We start from the raw sequence: 24,149 nt of genomic DNA, 5'->3' as shown, positions 1-24,149 counted from the left end.
CTGCTTATCTAACAACTTGCTACCCTACCCACATCTACGTTGTGCAACCAAAGGGTTTGAGCTGCGTAACCCTGGAATGTCCCGGTGGCTTTCGATAGTTGCTTTTATATACCCAATGACAGTCCTGAAATTCAGGGATCGTGAGGGGAAGTTGTTCATACCATCTTCTAGGCATTTTCAGTCCGGTGATGCATGCTACCCAAACTCAACAGTGGCGTAGGGGCAGATGAGAAAGACTTGCCTTTATTGGTTCTTTCGTGTGGGGAATAAGCAGCATATTACAATATGTTGCCTGTAGTAGTAAGAAGTAGCTGCTTCGGGCTGCGTTCAGGTTTATCAACCACCACTTTCCGTCTAGATTTTATTCGCCAGCTCGGATTACCTGTCTGACTGTCGGGTTCTAGGCTTAGACAGCAAAAAAGCGACATATAATATAACCAACAAAGTCCAGGCCTATCATATTCTATATAATTTAAATAAGTGTTCCCATGACATGTAGACGTTACTTTGCGAATATTATTCAAAGCTAACATTAAGAGGACATTGATATACTTGCGAAGAAAATTGCATTTCGAGTGTATGCATAGAGAGCTTGATTCTAACACAATGTTTCGATATTTACTTTCGCTTGTCGTACTTACTCTTTTCCCCCTCCTTCTTTGTATGTCGTCAGTATCTGCCTATCCTGGATATGAATGGGTTAAAAGGCAAAGTACCCAAGATAATGTCCAACGGGAATACGATTATATTGTAGTTGGAGGAGGCCAGTCAGGACTGGTGATCGCAAACAGACTATCTGAGGATCCAAGCTGTAAGTATTCTTCCACTGTTGATTTCTATACTGAAAAATAAAGAAATAAGAAAATCAAAAAGTTCAATCAACTAATTATAAAATCCGCAATAGCCACAGTTCTAGTGGTTGAATATGGTTACTTTGAAAATAATATTTCTCAAATCCAACCCCAAAGCGCCAAATCATATCAGCGGAAGCACTTATATAATGTCACATCGATCCCACAGCCAGGGCTTTATAACCGTACGTATACATCTTATGCTGCTGCTGTCGTGGGAGGCGGGTCAACGGTCAACGGTATGTTTTTGAATCGAGGGGCAGCAGATGACTATAACAATTGGGAGAAACTTGGAAACCCTGGGTGGAACTTTGAGGGCATTTTGCCGTACTTTATCAAGGTAAGCAGCCCCCGACTACGTCTAATTACTCCCGAGTAACTCTGTGGATAAACGAGTTAATAGAGCTCCTTGTTTTCGACACCATCGATAAGTTTGGCCGAAGAGTTCAATATGACGTGGGATCTGAGTGCGTACGGAAACGGCCCAATTCATCTCAGCTTTGCCAAATTTCAATGGCCCGGCATAAGTATGATTAGCTAAAACCGGTCCTGGCCCCCAATATTAATGTTCTCTAGAGCCTCAAATGAAGGGCTTAGAGGAAATGGGCGTGCAGGCGCAGATCGAGGGTGCTGGTGGTAAAGCACATGGTGTTATATGGATCCCGGTCAGCCCCCTTGGAAAAGTTGCTCCCAGTGAGAGTGAAAACTAATTCGCAAACGACAAGAATGCCATCGACAACGAAACTGTTACGCGATCTTACGCTCGGTCGGGGTATCTCGACCCTGTCGCAAATCGAAGTAACCTCCAAGTGGTGACAATGCACAGAGTTAATGAGGTGGTGTTTGATGATAAGAAGCATGCCACTGGAATTCGAGTTTGGCCGAGGAACACAAACAGTACAGAATCTGTGTTCACCGTCAATTCCAGAAAAGAAGTAATTATAACGGCCGGAACTCTACACAGTCCACAGATTCTTCAGAGGAGTGGTATTGGACCTGCAGAGATTCTCCAGAAAGCGGATGTCCCGATTGTGGTGGATTTGCCGGGCGTTGGCAGCAACCTTCAAGACCACCCTAGCAGTATAACATCCTTTAATTGTGAGTTTCACGAGCTTTGAGGCCTCTTCACATACTAAATAAGTCTTTTAAGACAGCCGAAACGTCGAACCAAATCCTATTACAGCGTTTGGCAACTCCAGTTTCGTGGACTGGGCTAACGAGGAGTGGGAGAAATACCGCCGTGGACCTTATTCACAGACTACGACAAACTTGGCTGGCTTAATCCCGCTGAAACAGCTTAGTCCTACCAAGTGGGATTCGATCGTGGAGGCTTACAAGTCACAACACGTGGAGTCGTACCTGCCCAATACATATACGACTGCATTGATTCACGGCTATAAAGCTCAGCGGGAGGTTCTTGCAGCCTCCATGTCAAGAGAAGATAACGCTGTTGTCGAATATCCTATCAACGCAGGAGGCACAACGTTCTTGGTGCTTACGAAACCAGCCAGCCGTGGGACTGTAACGCTTAATCAGACCAATATATACGCCGAGCCAATTCTTGATTACGGCACACACACCGACCCGGTTGACGTTCTGGTGGCGAACGAGGCGCTGAGGTTCTCGCGCCGTTTCCATCAAACACCAACCATGAACACCTCGTTTGGTCCAGTGGAGGTAGTTCCTGCACCAGAAATTACAACGGATGAGGAATTGGAGTACTACATCCGGACCACCGCAAGTTCTACTACAGGCCACCTCAGTGGAACCTGCTCCATGATGCCACAAGAGTTGGGGGGCGTTGTCAGCCCGGACCTTTTGGTCTATGGAGTTACGGGGCTCAGTGTGGCGGACTCTAGTATTATGCCGCTCATTCCTGGAGCACATACCTGTGCTTCGGTGTACGCTGTCGCTGAGAAGGTGAGAACAATATATTGCGTGCTTCGACAGACTAGCTAATTCTGGTTAATAGGCCGCTGATATCATCAAGGCCAGACATTAGTCAAGAAAGCAACAAAGTTACCAAGGCAAAGCCCGGAAATGGGATACGGACGTTAAGGTGTGAGATTCGAAATTGATTCCTTTGTTAGCCACGGCATAGTACTGCTGGAGTGGTAGAGCCTTGTATAAATCAGTGCCAAAGATATCAAACAACGTCTTTCCTCACTTCGTAACAATCACATCCGTGTTTGGATTTCGTAGATATGCTTGACGATATTGGTCATAAGCCTTTGGCCCTCAGTTGTATATTCGGAAGTAGTGTAAAACCGTGGCGATGTACCAGCTAGAATGACTGTTCAGGTTGACTTGAGTACCTATGCGAACGTCATGGATGGTATTGTAAGATCCCGGAACAGAGCCGTTCCCATCATTCGTCTTCTCAGGGTGAAATTTAGGCCATTTCGCCATCAGCACAAGCCCAGAAACCCGCATGTTCCCAATGCACTTCTTGGAGTCCGCGACAATGGTGGTGCTGTTCCTCGAGGTGGTGCTGTTCCTCGAGGTGGCCTGCTGCGCCACCAACGTCTTTGTTCCGGTGTACTTCTTGCCTCTCTTTTTCCAGTTCGTCAAGGCGGACATGGCCATCTGGGCTGGCGTGCGTATGCTGCCCTACAATTCCATTCCTTGATCGGTATAATCTCTGGACTGGTCATGGGTAAGACGGGCTACTACGTGCCGTGGTACATTTTGACCGGTATTTCTTGCATCTCTGGCGCAGCTTGCTTGTATACAGTCAAAGAATCTACCGAGTTGGCCAACATCTACGGCCATAAGATCCTACCGGGCCTAGGCTCCGGCGCCGCCACACAAGTCACATTCGCCATCGCCTCAATGAAGGTACTTCCCGCCGACATTAGACGCAGCACCGGGTGGGAGGCATTCGTGCAGCTGGGAGGACCGACCATCAGCCTCAGTATCGCGCAGGCTATCTTCATTAACAAGGCTCAGTCCGCCGTTGGATCGCTGCTGCCGAGTCTCAACATCGAGGAGATTAGCACTATCATCTCGGACCCGGCAAGTGAGCTGTTGAGGAGCCTTTCGGACCAGATGCAATGTGAAGTCGAGAGAGATGTTGTCAATACGATGCACGATGCATAAATTGTCTGTGTGGTCGGTGCATGCTGGGTGTTGCTTCTCATTTTTCGGTTCAAGGTCAATATCAAGCTGTGGTAATTAAACCTTTCTCGGTGAACCATCCGACGCATGCTATGAGGCTCACCGAGAGTCTGCCTCAAGTTCTCGACTCGTGACACCGGAAGTTATTGATTTGTTCGCAATCATAACGGCACTGTGAAGCTCACTAAGACCGACTAATGAAGAAAAGGCTGTGACGGAAAAGGGGCATTGGGTATTGTGATGGGGATCAAACGATAGCCCTATTAGCATAGAAAGTTGTGAGCTTAGTAATAATTTTGCTCGTGTTTGTGTTGAGCTATAAATGGCAAAAGATCCTAATAACATTGGCACATAAGCAAGCATGGGCGTGGGTCATTGGGCCGCGGCGGTTCATGCATTGCAATCTTCACTCCATGGACTATATTACCAGTGGAACTATGTTCAGGTATGATTCGGAACTATGACCAAGCTGGCGCCATGAAACTCGTGACAAAGATCATGATGCCGTAGTTCGATCAGTAGGGGACTGCCTATTCGAAGTGCAATAGGACTACTGATGGCTGAATGAAGCAGTATAGTAAAGATGCTACGAACTTGAATTGTGCACAAACTTCTGTGATCGGACTAACCTTAAGATTACTGCAGCTTTGAGGCTTGCTAAGAAAAACACGTCGCTGGAAGACAAACTGCACTTTTTATCATTCATCTCGTAATCACCTTACGATTACCTGCTTTCTGAACATAAGAATAGCTAGTGATGTCCTCGTTTCGGTTTGCAATGAGATTACCGAGCATTAGATCTACCTGTTCTCCGATTCCGCGATACATTGTCGAGGTAAGACAAAATATGTAAAAATCCAATGCAACTTGATGTAATATATTACCATTACTGCAGTTTACCTTGAACAGAAAATATGAAAGTTTCAACGATGATCTCTACTGTTCAACCGAAGCATATAGCACGGCATGCAACAAAGCTGCTATCAATCTTTTTTGGACACAACGTAGAGAGGTTTCATTGAAGACCGGCAAGCGCTTCTTCAACCTGCCTCCAGACGGCTGGGTGGAATTTGCCTACGGCCCAGTATCCGCCCGCTGGGGTCCCCACAAGGTAGGCCAAGTTCCGAGAGAGCGGTTGATGGGTGCCTGGTGGCGCGAGCTCGTTGGCGTGGAGGTAGACTGGTTTTCCAACCCTCGATGGGCGGGCATGATAGCCGTTGACAAGAGCATTCTTGGTCCTTTTTTGACCGTGCTTGTCATTGAGGCCAGCGTCTTTGATTACAGCAGGGCTGAAGTCGACTTTTTCGAAGAAGTTTGCTTTGGTCCAGTTGGTCCCGTTGATAGCGAATTGGCTCGTGTCGCCAAAGAGGGGCGGTAAACCGTTATTCTGGTACGTTTGTCTCGCTAGGCGATATTGGGCGTGGATCTGGGTCTCGGTGCCCTGAGTAATTATAGCGTGGCGTATGGACTGGGCAACTCTAGCCATGCCGTGCTCCGCCAGTAGGTCCCGTGCTGGAACGGTTGTCAAAAGTGGGGGAGAGGCGTTCTGCACCCAGACTCCGACTTCCTTTTTTGCCGAAGGGAATATAGATGGTGCCCGGTCGCGGACATCGCAGGGGAAGCCGATCATGACCGAGCGTCGAGAGCCCTTTGGAAACGTCGCACGACCAGCCAAGCATATTATCCACGAAAAGACAACATCCGCTGTACTGACAAATGGTGACGCATGCGAGGCGATCGAGGGCTTTGCCTCCGGGAGTTCTGCCTTGATCGCCATCGTTGCCTTGGCCTTGAGCTTAGCTACTGCTTTTGGGGGTAGATAGATGCTGTGGCTTTCCATGTTGGGCCACAATAGAATGTCCAGGAAGTACCTGACAACCCAAATCAAGAACCAGACCCCAGCCAGCTGCTGGCCCTGCAAAATGTGTCTGTCACTGAAATTGGGGTTCTGGCCAGCAGTGGCGAGAATATCCTCATCGCCAGCCGAGAGGAAGGCAGGAACTTCGGATTCGCGACCCGCCATGACAAGGCTCCAGGCTTCACATATCGCGGATGCACTCATGATGTCACCGAGAACGTGCGGCCAGGTCACAGATACAAGAGTTGCATCTTTGAATGACACAATGTGGATGTTCATGTGGGGAATGTCTGACTTGAGATAGTCCTCCAAGCACAAGGGGCTCCGCGGACCAAGAGAAAGATCCAAGAAATCCAAGGGGCTGTGCTGAATTGACGGAGTTTCCGTTTCCTTGGGAAGACTGGATGCTAGTGGGTGCTCACTGATACTGATGTCGCTGTAGGAGACTCGAGTAAGCATTGACGCCGGTCTCTCAGAGGTGAACTTTTTCGGGACGTGGATCTCCAATTTGTTGTTTTTCTTCTTGTGCTGGTTAGCAATTGGCTCACATTAAACGACGAGTGGCCTTACGTTGAGCCTCATCCTGCCACCACACTTGCGCCACCCAGGCAAACAGCAGAGCCGCTCAAAGGCCCCGTGTACTACATTCGGGTCCAGTACATCGTCAAATCGCAATAACCAAGTTCCTTGTGAGTTGCGATAAACTTGTTGGTCATCGAAAAAATGCACAGGATAAACCTCGTCTGTAGAAACCTTGGGCATACAGGCGAGCGAATTGCCGCGAACAAACAGTCGGGTTATAAGAGGCATAGTGAGCATCAAACATACGGTACGTTGAAGGAGAAAGAGGATGGGTAGCGATAGAGTCGATTCGAGCAACCTTCTGTCTGGAAGCCAGATATATCTTGAGGGAAGTGGACAATATGTCAAACGTCTAATACTCTGGGTATGATGCGCGTCCGTGTTGAGTCAGTTAAGCTTTTTTCTCGCAGTGAGCGTGTACATCCCGGCCCTCGTTGCCCACAAGACATATATGATTCAAAGCTACCTCTTGAGCGTTCTCGGCCCTTTCCGATGGCGTGATGCCAAATTCTATGAAGTTCAATAGTGTTAATCTACTAGCTTGCGTGGGATTTGCATACCAGCGGGTGAATCAACCCAGCCTGGAATGGAGATCCAGGGGTGACGAATGACTATCAATGAAATACCACATGTTTCAGATCTCGAGCCCATATCTGTTTATAACGTAAGTATCAACGGACCAGGTCCCCACTTGTCTTGGACTTGCACCAGCGCCAATAGGGTATTTGAATTGCAGGACTTTGAATTTCATCTTGGTCGCCAATTCTTTCTGTCAAATCGAGATCGAAATTATCGCCAGCTTGCGTGTTACGTCCGACTCAATCCGGCCGAGATATTGCGCTGCCCCAAGATATAAATCCACCAACTTGAGATATACGCTGAATAGCCTCGTCTTTGCTCGTGATTCTTGAATGCTTCTCGATGACCGATGGAATCAACAGTGATCCGCGTCTCTTGCCAAGAAAAGTGGGCAATGTCTTCCATTTTGAGCACGATGAACCACTTCAGAGTTCCAAACTCCCGCGGGTCATGCAGTTATCTGAACTGAGGAATTTTTCCAAGTCGTGAAGCCAGTGCACGTCTGCACAGCAGGTAGAACCGGGGATTGTCAGGGAGATGAGCACAATCCGTCAGGGAAACATCCGTCAGGGGAAACCCTTGAGTTTCACAATTCTCATTGAGGCTTTCGAAAAGTCTAAGCATGTGATAAGAACCATCTGTAGCTCGCTCTGCTCGTCGAGCTATCCCAACAAACAGTCGACAGACAGTGGCTTGATGAATTTAAAATGAAAGATCCTTTAAAGCACAATCTTCTTGAAGAATTTTGGTCGCTCCTAATGAGATTGACGCTCGACTGTTAGCGACACTGCTTTGAAATCAGGGAGGTTGGCCTTCCATAATTTTTGACCTGATCCTTTTTGACACATATTTCAACGACTGCCATCGGCCATTTCTATCTTTTATCGCCACCAGCGACACATTCGCAAACTTGGGTGGATTCTCTCCATGGCCTTGAGCTCCCCTCGCCTGATTACACGCCACTCTTGGTGACTTCCCTATAGATCACGTTAGAATCACTTGCTACATCATGGCTGTCCCTGCTCCCATTGCTGTGGTCGGTATGAGCTGTCGCTTTCCAGGCGCTGGCAGTCCAGAAGAGCTCGAAGAACTCCTCTTGAACGGCGGGACTGGCTGGGGCCCAATACCATCGGACCGGTGGAATCGCGATGCATACTACAACACGCATCTCGGCGCCCCCGAATCACTTGTTGCTAAGAATGGATACTTCCTCCAAGATGACATCTCCAAGTTTGACGCACGCTTCTTTCAAGTGCCACCTAAGGAGGCGCACGCCATGGACCCTCAACAACGCATTCTGCTGCAGACTACGTACGAGGCCCTGGAAAATGCGGGAGTCCCTCTTGAGGATATCCGTGGAAGCAAGACCGCTGTATTTATCAGCTCCTTCGCCTACGACTACCAACGCATGGGATACAAAGACCTGGCCGAGGTCAGTGGATCGCACGTCGCTGGTACCGGAATGGCCATGCTCTCGAACAGGATCTCCTATGTGTTCGACTTGAGGGGCCCTTCATTGACGCTTGACACCGGCTGTGTAAGTTCGTCCCCCCTACAAAGCGCCTGTTTCTCTTGCCTCTTGGGGATTGGCGAGATGGGCTTGAGGCATCTCCAGTGGCTTCATTGGTCAGAATCAATAAGTCCATGCCCTTTTTAACAAAACTTTACATCATAAATGGTTCGCTAACCACATTCTTTCGTCTCGGCATCGTTTAGTCAGGAAGTCTCGTTTGCCTTCACCAAGCATGTCAGAGTTTGCGCCTTGGCGAGTCGAATATGGCCATCGTTGGTGGATCACAACTATTGATAGACCCTGCCCAATCTGTCAATATGAGTGTCATAGGGTGAGATTTGGACTCCCATCACCCATGCGCAGTCTTTATGCCCCGATGTGTGCCCATCCCCTTACCCCCACACCATATTGATCCAGCACCGTGAACCTCTTGCACCTTCTCATCCTTTTGATCTTCGGTCAATTTAAGAACGATGATCTTTCTCAATATCACGAAAGACTCCCATTCAGCCGCGCTGGTGCCTTGACTGACCATTTTCTATATTTCAGAATGGTCAACCCAGACGGACACTGTTATGCTTTCGACTCGCGCGGTAATGGTTATGCCCGGGGTGAGGGTGTTGCCACTGTCGTCCTCAAGCTTCTGGACAAAGCTCTTGAGGATGGCGATCCTGTCCATGGCGTCATTGTAGGCTCGGGTGTCAACCAAGATGGCCACACGGCAGGAAGTATCATGTCCCCAAGTGGTGAGGCTCAGAGAGTCCTCATGGAAGAGGTGTATGCAAGCGTAGGCTTGGATCCTGGCCAGACCCAGTATGTAGAAGCACATGGAACGGTAAGTAATACATGGAGAGATTTCTTTGAGTGCGCATCGACTTAGATGGCTAACACTAATTTCAAACATTTGAAGGGAACGAAAGTTGGTGACAAAGAAGAAGTCAGCTCAATCTACTCGGTTTTCTGCGAAGGTCGGAAACGAGCACGTAACCTCTATGTGGGCTCCGTGAAGTCCAATATCGGACACCTTGAGGCATCTGCTGGGATAGCAGGACTCATCAAGTCAATTCTTGTGCTCAAGACTGGTGTCATTCCACCACAATTGAATCTCATTGAGCCCAAGACGTCCTTGAAACTGGGAGAGAGAAACATCACGGTCAGTTGCCTCAACTACAAAATACTTACGTTGCCTACACGGCGGTATCATTTGGATGTCAATAGAAGCGACAATGGTGTAACAGGGGTTTTGGAATAAGGATACATACTGACGACGCGGCCCATACCAACAGATTCCTCTTGAACCTACGCCACTGTCCCCTGGACCTCAACGAGTGTCTCTCAACAGCTTTGGATACGGAGGAACAAATTGTCATATCATCATTGAGAGCTTAGACTCATATCAAGCTTCTGGCAGCATGCCTCTATCAGGACCGCTTAAGCTTGTCGAAAAGCAAGCACTCCGCGATGTTAACGGCAACATTTTGACAGTTAACACTAATGGTGTTGGCTCGAGTGAGGCGGCACTGGCAGACATTCAATTGTATCTCCTGAGTGCAAACTCAGAGAAAGCTCTGAAAGCATCAGCTCGTGATGTCCTGGCGTGGCTCTCGAGGCATAGTAGCACAAATGACGACCCTTGTCAACAAAAGGCCGTGCTGAATGATCTAGCGCACACTCTTGCTGCGCGACGGACACTTCTTCCCTGGCGGTCGAGTATAATAGCCTCCGATGTACGGCAGCTCAGCTCGATGCTTGAGTCTATCCGGCCCACTAAGGCCTCACATACGCCTCGCGTCGCCTTTATATTCACCGGCCAGGGTGCACAATGGGCGGGCATGGGCCGTGAGCTGATGTCTTTACAGCCGTTCAAAGATTCAATTCTCAAATCAGAGAGTGTTCTCGTCGGTTTGGGGGCATCCACAAGAGGCTGGTCTCTCCGAGAGCAGATTTTCTCCGACTTTCCATCCAGGCTAGGGGAGGCCGAGATAGCGCAACCTGCCACCACATGCCTACAGATCGCTCTCGTTGATCTGTTGAGCAGCTTGGGTGTCCATCCCATAGCCGTTGTAGGCCACAGCTCGGGTGAGATTGGCGCGGCATATGCAGCTGGTGCGCTAAGCCATAGCGCTGCAATCGAGTTGTAAGCGCACTATCCTTGATTCTACTTCGGACACAACCTATTTACCCATTCCGTCAACGACGTGCATAAACGTGGAAAGAATGTCCGACTGACAATATCCACTTGTGCATACAGGTCATACTACCGAGGACTCTGTTCCAGCCAAGGCAAGCAAGAGCACCAGGCGACGCCGGGGTCAATGCTGGCGGTCGGCCTAGGCAAAGCCGCCGTACAACCGTACATGGCCAATATAAAAACAGGTCGTCTCTCGGTAGCATGTGTCAACAGCCCGCAGAGCACAACTATCTCAGGTGATGAATGTGCCATCGACGAGCTTAAGTCCGTGTTAGATGTGGACTCCATATTCGCCCGCAAGTTGCGTGTGGATCAGGCGTACCACTCGCACCACATGCAGAAGATTGCCCCGGCATACCACTCTGCTTGTGAGCAGACGCACCACAACAGCACCCGCGACGATGTATCATTCTTTTCTACGGTCACGGGCACTAAGAAATGTGACGATTTTGGCGCATCGTACTGGATAGACAATCTAGTCTCTCCTGTGCAGTTCGTCAAGGGACTGCAACTTGTTCGTGATGAGCTCAAGCAAGGCAACACAGGTCGCAACGATGGCTACGTCTTGGTCGAGATCGGGCCCGCGGCCGCGCTTTCCGGGCCAACAAAGCAGACCCTTGCATCCTCGACTGACTTTAAGTACACCTATTTGTCCCCGCTTGCTCGCCAGACAGATGGGATGCAGTCAGCGCTCGGCTTTGTTGGCCGCCTAATCGAGCTGGGTGTTCCTCTCAACAGGAAAAAGCTTTCGTCTTTGCTTTGCAGCGATAGTTCCTACACCCCAAAGACTTTAACTAGTCTCAAGGCCTACCCGTTCGCCGATGACTCGAGTTCCTTCTGGCGAGAGTCCCGCTTCAGCGCGGCGCAGCGCTTCCGGCAGTTCCCCTGGAACGATCTTTGCGGACTGCTTGACCCAGCATGCAGTGTACAGGAGCCTCGCTGGCGCCATTTTCTCAACATGGACAGTCTTCCTTGGCTGAAAGACCATGTAATTGACGGTTCAACAATCTTTCCGGCCTCTGGATACATGGCTATGGTCGTTGAGGCGACCAAGCAGTTGATTCAGATGCGAAAGGGCAAAAGTTTCACTACAAATACTTCCGGAAGCATCAATCAATTTATGTTCAAAGATGTCAAGTTTATTAAGGCGATATCTTTCCCGGAAGACGAACAAGACGCAGTTGTCGAGTTGCAGCTAACAATTAGCCCCTCTAGGGAGGTAGGGGGTCGGTGGCTGTCCTTTCGCATTATGATGTTTGGCAATGATACTTGGGAAGAGAACTGCAATGGGCTGATCAGCTTCGATAACGACGGAGATCTCACGGAAGTTGATCGAGTTGGTGAGCGAGATCTCAAGCAAGCGGCGTCTCTGGCTGTCTTCCGAGACATCCAGCAGGCGTGTGCCTCCTGCAATGACATTGTAGAGAAGAGCACGTTCTACCAGCAGTTGGAGATGAAAGGGAACCAGTACGGATCTAGCTTTGCGTTGTTGGACGACCTGCACATCGACTCTACTGGGACCATGGCCTGTACCAAGCTAACAGTGCCAGACCTCTCGGAGCTCATGCCTGGCCACGTCCCACAGCCCCATCTCGTCCACCCAACGACCTTAGACGCCATCAGTCACATTGGCGCCCAACTCTTCCAGATATTCAACGGGAATGCTCCAGTTGTAATAGGGTCGGTGGCAGAAATGGCCATCACAGCTACAGACTGTGGAGACCTGTGGGCGCCCGGCACTGAGCTCTTTATTGCTGCCATTTTAGATCGACGCCTTACTGATGCGCTTTCCTGCATCACTGACGCTTATGTCTTTAGGAAAGACACCATAACTGGGGAGTTCTCTCTTGCTCTGCAGAGCCAGTATGTGCTCAGATCCTACGGATCGGGACGACACTCACTCCAAGAGCAAGGCAGCGGCCAGGACAAGCAGCCTCGGCAGATCACCTGGGATATTGACGTCGACTTCCTGAGGAGCGAGAACTTCCTGGAGATTGTAAGCCGGAAGCAACCACGCACTCTGGAAGCAGAGGATCCCGAGGAAACCTTCGATCGCGACTACCAATGCATCGAACAGGCGGCGTACATTTTCATACGACATGCTCTATGCAAGCTCAACACAACGTTCAACACCAGTGGCACGGTGACTCCACCATCTATGACTGAACCTCACTTGGAAAAGCTCTTCAACTGGATGCAGAAATGCAGCACCTCCGTGGAATTCCACACTCTAACAGCGGACCTCAGCTTCGAGGACGAGGCTCGGATTGTATTGGCCGCAGAGAACGCTACCTCTCTCCGTTTTGAAGGCAAAACGGTTGCTCGAATCGGTCGCAAACTTGCTGACATCCTCCTCGGGAAGTGCGATCCGACTGCGCTCATACACGAGGCCAACCTGCCGAACGATCTATACACCAACAGCGTGTTCTCGCCTACTTATAGCCATATGGCAGAGTACTTAGGTCTACTTTCTTTCAAAAAGCCACATATGAGAATTCTTGAGATTGGTGCTGGAACGGGAGGCGCTACAACCCCACTGCTCCAGGCGCTCATGGGAGAGGATGGTTCCATATGGCTCGACCGTTATGCCTACACCGACAAATCGAGTGACTTTTTTGACCAGGCAAAGAGCAAGCTCACCGAGTGGCTAGGTTATATTGACTTTGGTGTCCTCGATATCGAGACGGATCCTATTGAGCAGGGCTTCGAGGCGCAGTCGTACGATGTCGTGATCGTTACCAACGTTGTTCTCTCAACCAAAGAAATGGATACACCTCTCGCTAATGCACGCAAGCTTTTGCGTCCTGAGGGAAAATTGATCATCGCCGCGGTGACTATGCCGATTGTCGCCGTGGACTTGGTTTTTGGAGTCCTCCCCTCTTGGCGAGCTGATGGAGATAAGCATTATTTGTTGACGACGAATGAGTGGGATGATCTTCTTTGCCGACATGGCTTCACTGGCTTGGACATTTGTACCCAGAGCAATCACAGCTCAAAGCACGGATGCTCGTCGCTCATCGTCTCATCAACAGTGACCGAGCTCGACACTCTCCGACAGAGCACGCCGTTATCGCCATCATCGCCGCTCGACGGCATGAGAATCGTTCAAGGATACAAGGAATCCCATTACGTCCGAGAAATAACAAGTACTCTCCTAGATGACTCCGAGTGCACAGACCACCTGGGCTGGACGTGTTCGGAGAGTATTGAGGACGCTGCTGCCATGGAACCATGGAAAGACAACGGCCCAGTGATCGTTCTAGACGTGGCAGAGCACAGCTTGCTCGTAAACGAGAAGCCTGCCATCTTCAATGCTATGAGGCGCCTTCTGACTTCTGGTTTCTCAGTAATATGGGTCTCGCTCCAGGAGTCAAAGACAGAGGCAGCGGTCACAGCCACCAGGTGCATGATCCAGGGCGCAGCTAGAGTTCTGAGACGTGAGAACGGCAGCACGAGCAGACTCATCACTTTCGACATAGACGAAACTGCAGACTTAAGTGACGGTGGTGTTGTCAGACACGTATGCAGTCGTATCTTAGAGGCTGCACAGTGCTCTCTTTCCGCCAGCGAAAATAACTATGAACGAGAGCTAAGATACAGCGGGGGCGAGCTTCTCATCCCTCGCCTGCAGACCGATACAAAGTTTCAGTCCTGGGCCGACAGAGTCTGCGTAGGCGCATCGTCCAAGACTGCGTCGCTGGAGTCAGACGTCCCATACCATCAACATGACAGGCCGCTCAAGCTAGAGGTGGGCACACCAGGTCTTTTGAGCAGTCTTCGGTTCGTGGATGATCCCGCGAGCAGCTTTGAGGTCCCGCTCCAGCCTAGGGAAATACAAATCTCGACGCGGGCCCATGGTGTCAACTTCAAAGACGTCTTCGTCGCTCTCGGCCAAATGCGTGCTGGTGTGAGCATGGTTGGTGAGGTCTCTGGCGTCGTCACAGCCGTCGGCGAGAATATGACGAACAGATACAAGATTGGTGACAGCGTCTTCGGCTTTGGAGCTTCGCCATTCGCGAGCCAGCCTCGCATTAGCGGCGATCTCGCCCATGCTCTTCCCTCGGGAATGTCGTTCCAGGCCGGGGCGACAATACCAGTTGTCTATGCCACGGCGTACTACTCTCTGTTCAAGGCCGCCAATTTTAGACGGGGACAGACTATACTCATCGCGGCAGCCTCGGGAGGTGTGGGCCAAGCAGCTATCCAACTTGCACAGTACGCTGGCGCAAGCAAAATCTTTGTCACGGTCGGATCGAAGGTGAAAAAGCAGCTTGTTATGGATACTTACGGCATCCCAGAGAGCCACGTCTTTTCGTCAAGGGGAACTGCCTTTAAGGACGGCATCATCCGACTCACCGAAGGATGCGGAGTCGACTGCGTCTTGAATTCCCTGTCTGGCGAAATGCTCAGCGGCGCGTTCGACTGCTTGGCCAAGCTCGGGAGCTTCGTTGAGATTGGGAAGACAGACATCTACAAGAACAGCCACATCGAGATGAGCAACTTTGACAAGAGCATCACCTTCGCGTGTGTTGACCTGGTCGTACTTGGGAACGAGCAGCCTGAACTTGTGCATGAGACTCTCTCCTCGGTTACGGCGCTACTCGAGAAGGGATTGATTCGGCCTCCGTCACCTGTCAACGCTCTTGCAATCGGCCGCATTGAAGACGCCTTCCGCCTCATCGGAACCCGTAAGCACACGGGTAAGGTTGTGTTAGAATCGCCCCCAGACTCGGCTGTGACAGCCACCACGGCGCCTGCCAAGCCTCTCAAGCTATCAAGAGACGGCACCTACGTTGTCGCAGGTGGTCTAGGTGACCTTGGCAGGCGCCTGGCGGCTTTCATGTCCGCACACGAAGCAGGACATGTTGTGCTTCTATCTCGACGCAGTATCACTGCCGAGGAGCACCAAACGCTTCAAGACCGATGCGGTATTCTGTGCGCTGTCCATGTCGTCAAGTGCGATATCACGAGGGAGTCCGATCTCCAGGAATGTGTCGAGTTCTGTAGACAGAAGAGCCTGCCCCCGGTCAGAGGTGTTGTGCATGCAGGCATGGTCCTCAGAGACCGCCCTTTTGCTGCCATGAGCGGAGAAGATTTTGCAGCCGCGCTGGGTCCAAAAGTGTTTGGAACTATCAACCTCGACAGGGCGTTCTCGTCGGGTCATCTTGAATTCTTCATCACACTGTCGTCCGTTGCCAACCATATTGGAAATGGCAGTCAGGCCAACTACGCCGCCGCCAATGAATTCCAAGATGCCTTTGCTCGCGCACATGGTCTTGGCGGTGAAGGCAATACACACTATATCAGCATCGATCTGGGGGCTGTCGCAGGGTCCGATGCCGTCAGCAAGCTCTCGAGCTCAAACAGGCTTGAGTCGGTAATGGTCTCGCTTGACGACGTGTTCAGAAGCATCAGATATGCCATGAGCCCGCAGTCGAAGCTCGATCGCTGTAACCAGTCAATCCTGGGCCTCTCTAGACAGGGTCTGACAGATGCCGACGATTATGTCTGCCTGACAAACCCCTTATTTAGCCGGCTTCCGTATCCAGAACAACTGAACAGCGACGAATCGGGGCTGACTTCGAGTGAAAAGTCCACCGATATAGATAAGGCACTGCGCCATGTCAGCACGATGAATGAGGCTGAGACATTGATTCAGGAGACGATTGCTGCAAAGTGCGCGGTATTCCTCGACCGAGCTATAGATGATGTGCCCGTCAATCAGCCGCTGGCTATGATCGGCCTTGATTCCTTAGTCTCCATTGAGCTAAAGAACTGGCTTCTTCGAGCCTTGCAGGCTACTGTCCAGACCTCAGACATCTCCAGCGCATCGAGTATCAATGCTCTCGCTTCGCTGGTCACAAAAAAAACCAAGTTGGTCAGTGACGACGTCAAAGCAGCAGCAGAGGATCCTGTTCAGGCCGCCAATGGCACCTTTGCTACGTCCATATCTCAGCAGACCTCTGAACGTGCCACGGACACAGAATTGCCGTCGCATGGCTTTGACTGCTGCAGAGCAGTGAAAGAGCTCCCCAAATACCCCCTGATAGATTTGGAGGAAACGATGAGCTGCCTCGAGCAAAACGTGTCCCACTTCGCGCAGAATGGCGAGGAGCTGAGGGGCCTACAACAGGCTGTGCGCGACTTCACCGCACCGGGCAGTCTCGGGAGACAGTTACACGCCCAGCTCAGAGAAAGAGCCAGCAATCCGGACATGGACAGCTGGCTAGCAGACCTGCACCTTAAGGGGCTGTACCTCTCCCGCAGACATCCTCTAGCTCCATGGGGTAACTTTCTCAATACTCACTACGACAGTCCCGTGCCGCACCGCCAGGCGGAGCGGGCTGCATTGATCTCGACGATTGCGTTCCAATTCCAGAAGGAAGTTTCTGCGAGGGTTCTAAGCCAAGACTGGTTGGGTAGCCGAGCACTTTGCACATACTCATGGGATTGGATCTTTAACACTGTCCGTGAACCACGTGTCGGCTGTGATGAGATGCAGAGGTATCCTGGCAATAACTACTGTGCCGTCCTTCGGCAAGGACACTTATTCACCCTCCCGCTTCGGTTTGAGGAGGAGGATGTATCCTATGAACGGCTGAGAGATGCTTTCCAAGGCATTTTGGATCACGTCGACCTCGGCCAAGAATCCTGGGCCGGGATACTCACTACCGATTGGCGAGACCCATGGGCGGCGAACCGAGACACTCTCATCTCACTCAGTGAGTCGAACAAGGAGTATATTCAAGCAATCGAGAGAGCCGCATTTGTGGTTTGCCTCGATGAAAGTCGGCCGGTCACCAACGAGGAGCGCGTAAGGCAGTGCTACGTCGGCAATGGCTTCAACCGGTGGCACGACAAGGCCACCCAATTCCTCGTTTCAGCAAACGGGCGCTCTGCTCAATTATCAGAGCACTCGATGGTGGATGGACTCACCATCGCCCGCCTGACCGAGCGCATTCACGACGCCATCCAGTCCCACGTACCGACAGCACTCGGTGTGGCCAAAACCAGCCCCGTCCCTGCTACCAGGTTCACTCTGCAGACCACTCCCCAGATTGAAGCCCAAATGTCCGAGCTGCGTACCATATATGCCTCAGAAACGGCCAAGAAGAAGTACACCCTGCACACAGTCCCCTCTCTGGGCATCAACGCCACGCTCGGCACAGGACTTTCTGCCAAGGCCTGCATGGACATGGCCATCCAACTCGCCAACAGGATACACTTCGGACACAATCCGGGAAGCTGGGAGCCGGTGTCAACGCAACACTTCCATCGCGGCCGTCCCGAGCTGGTGCAGGTGGTGACGGACTCAGTCGTCGAGTTCTGCGAAGCTGCACTGGACATGCGTGTTGGCAACATGGAAACGGACAAGGGCAAGGGCAAGAAAAAGGGGCTTCTCATCAAAGCAGCTGGCGAGTGGGAGGAGCAGATCCGTCGTGCTGGAGAGGGACGTGGCTTCCTGCGCATGTGGGATACCATGGGCGGGATGCTACCCGAGGGCGAGGGAGTGGAGAAGCCGGCCATCTTCACGGACTCCGTCTTCTGGCGCGCCTTCCCGGGCCGAGTGCTTCAGGTGAGAAACGAGGCCGAGGTGGAGGATGCAGCCCTCTGTCTCTACGAGGAGGATGCATTGTGGATGAGCTACGCTATTAGGGAGGACAAGGTCAACATTTCCATCACAGGTGGCATCAAGAAGGTTGATGCATACTGCGAGGCTCTGAATAGAGCTGCTGAAATTATCAGGTCTGTAATTTGAAGGCGAGGTGAACTGATTTATTTTGTAATAATAGGAAGTCATGAGGACTTTTTTTGAGAAAAAATTGCATTTGAGTTTAAATTGCTGTTACAATTGAAAAATGAAATATATATAATTCATCTTGCCCGTGGGTGCGAGCCACCAACGGCAGCGCAGTCTGAGCGGCTGATGTCACGGACAAGCCGAGCTCCTTGCTGTGCATGGCAATAGGTAAAGTCTCACTTGGACAGAAAGTGAGTCCACCGGACCTTGGTTGGTGCCGCCCGCGCCCCCCTTGGTTTTCGTTGTGGACGGACACTGTTGGGAATTGGGAGCGAAAGCCTTGGATAGCATTTCGAACTTTCTCCTGCTCAGCTGTACACTCTGACACATCGGTCACGACGGCGCAAGCCGTCGTCAGCTTGGGGGCCCCGGAACCAAATAGTGGTACCTATGCCCAGATAGGGTCGTCCAGGAAATGCAACATGTAAGTGAAGAAGGTGCAACCCAATGCCATGAAAGTGAGTATATGGGCCTTGGAGAACCAAATTTTGTGCTGAGGGGAGATCATCCAGCACACACTGTGTGCTTGGATTACCCCCGAATGGGAAAGGTTCCAGCGCGGTGCGCTCAGTGTCGTGTACAGTGTCATGTGGGACAAGAACTCGCGGCTGTCTTTTATTGTTAATTTTGCTCAGTACTGGTTCATAGAAGATATATATGAGGAGGATGAAGAATCATGCTCCGAAGAAGAAGCCCAACACTGTTGCACGGAGTCCATGAATGCTGATGTGGCCTCTGAAGGCGATCAAGGAAATGAAAGTGGGGATGAAGGAAGGGAAGTGATCAACTTGGACACGGAGATCTGATATTTGGATGCCACTAGAACTACTGACGATCCCGGAGCTATTGGAGCAGTTACGAGCGGACGGCCGAGGAGAGAGGAGAGAATCACAATGACGCCTAACTATCCAGACCATGCGGCTATCATTGACTCCATTCGTTGGAAACGTGAAGAGGGGTAACTTTTGAGAGATAATGAAGGGGATTTCCAAATGGAATATTAGCTTGTTTAAGTTCTAAGGCTATTGTAGAAGCTTTCTCGGCGCTCTTTTCGTTTGAATATTCTAGCCCTCGCATGTGTACGGCTCAGATTTCTTTCTTATAGCAGACGCCCGTGATAGGCCTTTGTAAGACTGTGATATTTGAGATTATCAAACAAATGATAAAATATACAAGCTGTATCAAGAGCATCATAGCAGAAAAGTTGGCTAAACATTGAAGTTAGCGAGCATCTTGCAGTTTCCACTTCGACCACGCCCGCAGGCTAGGCGGGAGATATATGGCTATGCATATATTAGACGTAGCTCCTCTAGCATTACCCCTGGAGTGCCACATCCTATGTCTTCGGCCCACCCCAGCCACCGCCTCCCGGTGTATTAATTTGCATAATCTCGCCGGCTTGCAAGTTGATTACTGCTTTGCCTCCTAAGTTAATCTTCTCCAATGCGCCTTTATCATTCAGCTTGAAGGCATAATTCTCGCCTTGCTTTCCCGGAAGCCCGCCATTCATACCATATGGCTGGTACACTCGTCGATCGCTGAGGATGCTGAATTTAAGGGGAATACGAGCCTCGATCTCCCGGACTGTACCGTCTCCCCCGTTCCACTCCCCCAGACCACCGCTGCCTTCGCGAATTCCATACCGGCGTACAAGTACCGCGGTTCGCTTTTCGATAACTTCGGCATCAGTATTTCGAGTGTTGGTTGAGTGCACATTCACGGCGTGTTCTCCATGCCAACCGGGACCGGCACCCACCCCTCCACCTAAAGCCTCGCCATAGCTCCATCCAGGAACAATTTGCCCCGTCTCAGGGTCTCGTCCACCCATGCCCCAACCGAAACTATTCGCGCATCCTTGGCTGGCGGCACATCGACCGAATGCCATCAAAATTGTATCAACGATGCGCTGACTGGCCAGCGTTGAGCCGCAGACCGCGACTGTAGGTGAAGGATTGAGTATAGAGCCCTTAGGAACGCGGATGTCAACTGGGGTGAGACATCCCTCGTTAAGAGGTATGTCTATGTCAACCAGACACCGGATAGTGTATAGAATCGCTGAATGGGTGATGGAAATGGGGCAGTTGTAATTGCCCCAGCTCTGCGGTCCCGTTCCTTCAAAGTCATATGTCGCGGATCCTGTCTCGGGGTCGATTATCACACTCAAGCTGATGGCCGTGCCATCGTCGAACCAATCCGTCGCCGTCAGCGGCTCAGGATGATCCATGGCAATTTTCTTGAAGAATTCTCGAACCGCAAATTCTGCATTTGCTTGTATACCCTCCATGTAGCGATGCACCACTGGAAGAGAGAATTCGTCACAGAGCTTGCCGAGGAGCACGATGCCACGCTGATTTGAGGCGACTTGAGCCCTGAGGTCTGATAAATTGTCCCCTATCCGTCGCGTTGCGCTACAGCCGGGAAATTTACCTGCTGCAGCAAAGGCTTCTCGGATATCATCCTCGAGGAAATGTCCGCCACTGACTATCTTCATCGACTCTATGCTTATTCCCTCTTCCCACAATTGTTTTGACTCAGGCATCATCGAGGTGATGCCTCGTCCCCCAATGTCCGTGTGATGGCCGCGGGAGGCGACATAAAACACAATGCTATCCCCAAAAAATACAGGGCTCACGACAGTCAGGTCTGGGAGGTGTGTCCCACCGCACTGAGGATGATTGGTCAGAAGAACATCTCCAGGGCGGAGTCTGTCTTTCCATAGACGGTGTTGATGTTGTATTGCGAACTGCATGCTGCCAAGATGGATTGGGATGTGTGGAGCATTGGCAACAAGCTTGCCGTCGGGTGAGAATATTGCACAAGAAAAGTCAAGTCGTTCCTTGATACTTGTGGAAATTGATGTTCGCTGTAGTGTGTTGCCCATTTGCTCGGCAATCCCCATGAATCGGTGGGCAAACACGGACAACTGGATTGGATTGACTTTGTCGCTTAGCGCGACGCTTCCATGTGAGAAGGCCTTCTCATCGATTCGTTCCAAGACGACATGGTTGGTGATGAAGTAGGCATGAAATTTGGGTTCAACGAGGATTGTTTGCGTCTTGTCAATGATCAATGCCGGTCCCTCGATCACAGAGCTTTTGTCGACAGTATCGAGCTGATACACACCAACGTTCATCCAACAACCGTCAAGATAGACTTGCTGATGGCAGGATGGGTTCGTGGAGCGCGGAGCTGCTTTCACCGCCAAAAGCTCCTGTGTCGGAAACATTTCACGCTGCGTGGGCCCGACGCTTCCCGTTCCTCTCACTTTCACCGACTCAATAATGATATCCCGATTCAATGTAAAAGCGAATTCTCGTAAATGGTACTGTGTGAATGCAGCAGCGTAGTCTTCATCAGCTGGCCTTGATATCGTGATACTGGTGTCGGTACCGAAATACCGCAGGACCAAGGACTCGTCGAAAGACAGCGACGCTTGGCTGGCTCCCTGGCTGAGCAATTCACCACCCACTCGCGTGCGAAGCCCAGCCAGGCGGTTTCGAACAGGCTCCAAAGAGTCCGGGCCAAGTTTGCTCGAATAAGGTTCCTGGGTTTCGTATTGGAGTTCAGCGTGTGAGATACCATATGCTGAGAGAAGTGATGACCATTTATGTATCAATACACGCTTGATCCCAAGTTTGTCCGCAATGGAGCACGCATGCTGTCCGCCAGCTCCTCCGAAACTAACCAAGTTGTGTGCTTCCGGTGAAAAGCCTCGGGCCTCTGTAGTATTCCTGATGGGACGACTCATTGTTTCGTTGGCAATATTGAGGAACCCCAAGGCGACTTCCTCTGGGGCCAATTGCTGTGATGTCTGTTTGTTGAAGTCTTCTGTGATGTTTTTGAACTTCTCAGCGACAATCTTGGGGTCTAAAGCCTTATCCGCATTTTCTCCGAATATTGAAGGAAATGAAGACAGCACGAGGCGACCAAGAAAAAGGTTGGCGTCGGTAACAGTTAAAGGCCCTCCTTTTCTGTAGCACGCTGGGCCGGGATGAGCCCCTGCACTTTCCGGACCGACGACCAGTAGCCCATTGCGTGCGAAGAGAATGGAGCCTCCTCCCGCTGCAACTGTCGCAATGTTCAACATGGGCACATTGATCGGCCTTCCCGCTATCGTCGTTTCCGTCAAGTAGTCATATTTTCCATCGTATCTCGAGACATCGGTGGAAGTTCCGCCCATATCGAAACCGATGAGTGGTGTCCTTTCCTCCTCGTCAAAACATGATCTTGCAATTCCAACCACACCTCCAGCTGGACCACTGAGGAGAGCCTCGTTGCCTCGGAAGCTTTTTGCCTGCTTCAAACCGCCGTCCGAGCACATGAACTCCACAGTCCTTGGCAGCACTTTGAAACCGTTCTGAAAGTTCTCAACGTATCGCCTTATCACTGGGTAAAGATACGCCTCAGAGCATGTGGAGTTACTCCTGTTCAGCAGCTTGATGCTCGGACTCGTTTCCGACGATAACGTGACGAACTTGAAGCCAATATCCTGGGCTATCTTAGCAACCTGTTGTTCATGATCTTTAAAGAGATAGGAGTGCATGAGGGCAATGGCAAGGGAAGTATAACCCTGATTTTTCAGGTCATTTAGTTGTCGGCAAACTTCTTCAACATCGACCCTCTTCAGAATCCGGATGACTTCACCGCTTGGCGTTTGGACGAGACTCTTGTCTGTGGGGTCCACTCTCTTGTCCAATGGTGTTGGGTTCAGATCATAATCCTCAATAGTCACACGTTCGTCGACTTCAATGACCGTATCGTGCAGTGCTTTTGCCTTGCGCACGTTGAGATCAAATAGCTTTGGTCGGCTTTGGTCGCCGATGACACAGACGTCCTTGAAACCTAACAATATTACAGTTAGTAGCTAACTCGTCCCTTTCATGTCTCATTTCGGACATTTGCTTTCTGTAACCAAGCTTACCTTTTGTCGTGATGAAGGCAAATCGCTCGCCTTTCTGCTCCAAGAGGGCATTTGTTGCGACGGTAGTACCAATGCGACATGATGCTGAAATGAATGGGAAGTAAGCATGCTGGAGCTCCTTCAAAACAAGGGATCAATATACACACAGATACGCGAGCCGTCCAGTTTTTCGCCAATGGGTATGGGCCTGCCATCGACCATTTCCAGCACACGTCTGATAGCCTCTGTAGGAGCATCGGAATAATTCGCCGGATCCACGGATAGTAGCTTGAAAGTGACGGGGTCTTGGTCATCGAGCTGTGCTATCACGTCACAAAAGGTTCCACCACGGTCAATCGATACTCGTATGCCAGCTGCCATGATTGCTGTCTGGGGTCTCTAGAGCGATGCCGACGTTAATGCTGGACACGGCTGGTACTATGCACTTGGATAGAGTCGCAGTGGGCTATTGTGAAATGAACGTTGCAGGCGTCTTGACTTCACGTTCTTGTCGATGCAAAAAGCAGGTACCGAAGAGTGGATACTCGATGCATCTGGGGCGCAAATTAGCGAGCTGCAACTTTTCACATTGCCGTCGAGGTCCGCAACCGGCCGCTACGCTTCAGCTTTCCCCAATTCTTATTCCTTCGAGTTTATGGGGCCAGATAATCTCAGCAAATGGATTTTTTTTTCTGGGTCATGTGAACGGAGATGGTCCGTCATTGTCAAATCTTTGGTGTCTCTATCATCACATTCG

General features: G+C 50.8%; 4 protein-coding genes across 4 annotated transcripts; 2 read left to right on the top strand and 2 right to left on the bottom strand.

The window, feature by feature from the left end:
• Positions 1 to 1,302: 1,302 nt before the first annotated feature.
• On the top strand, positions 1,303 to 3,950 carry J7T55_011099 (uncharacterized protein; the record flags this gene model as incomplete). The annotated part of the gene is made up of 7 exons (XM_053135218.1): positions 1,303 to 1,318; positions 1,428 to 1,516; positions 1,577 to 1,949; positions 2,035 to 2,771; positions 3,153 to 3,186; positions 3,248 to 3,451; positions 3,586 to 3,950. 7 exons carry the CDS (start codon positions 1,303 to 1,305, stop codon positions 3,948 to 3,950), a joined length of 1,818 nt encoding a protein of 605 aa, XP_052987167.1.
• A 1,033-nt stretch (positions 3,951 to 4,983) lies between these two features.
• On the bottom strand, positions 4,984 to 7,159 carry J7T55_011098 (uncharacterized protein; the record flags this gene model as incomplete). Its single annotated transcript, XM_053135217.1, has 5 exons — positions 4,984 to 6,345; positions 6,417 to 6,467; positions 6,875 to 6,918; positions 6,969 to 7,019; positions 7,111 to 7,159. The coding sequence occupies 5 exons, from the start codon at positions 7,157 to 7,159 to the stop codon at positions 4,984 to 4,986; spliced, it is 1,557 nt and encodes a 518-aa protein (XP_052987166.1).
• Positions 7,160 to 7,996: 837 nt separating this feature from the next.
• Positions 7,997 to 19,298, top strand: J7T55_011097 (uncharacterized protein; the record flags this gene model as incomplete). Its single annotated transcript, XM_053135216.1, has 7 exons — positions 7,997 to 8,524; positions 8,740 to 8,831; positions 9,050 to 9,335; positions 9,411 to 9,653; positions 9,787 to 10,637; positions 10,752 to 18,437; positions 19,043 to 19,298. 7 exons carry the CDS (start codon positions 7,997 to 7,999, stop codon positions 19,296 to 19,298), a joined length of 9,942 nt encoding a protein of 3,313 aa, XP_052987165.1.
• Positions 19,299 to 19,828: 530 nt separating this feature from the next.
• Positions 19,829 to 23,773, bottom strand: J7T55_011096 (uncharacterized protein; the record flags this gene model as incomplete). The annotated part of the gene is made up of 3 exons (XM_053135214.1): positions 19,829 to 23,334; positions 23,414 to 23,497; positions 23,560 to 23,773. 3 exons carry the CDS (start codon positions 23,771 to 23,773, stop codon positions 19,829 to 19,831), a joined length of 3,804 nt encoding a protein of 1,267 aa, XP_052987164.1.
• Between the last annotated feature and the right edge of the window lie 376 nt (positions 23,774 to 24,149).

The sequence above is a fragment of the Diaporthe amygdali genome (genome assembly GCF_026229845.1).
Source record: "Diaporthe amygdali strain CAA958 chromosome Unknown NODE_52_length_282706_cov_64_790073, whole genome shotgun sequence".
Lineage (NCBI taxonomy): Eukaryota > Fungi > Ascomycota > Sordariomycetes > Diaporthales > Diaporthaceae > Diaporthe > Diaporthe amygdali.
The sequence above is the reverse complement of the archived record's forward strand: the minus strand, read 5'-3'. Positions and strand labels throughout refer to the sequence as shown.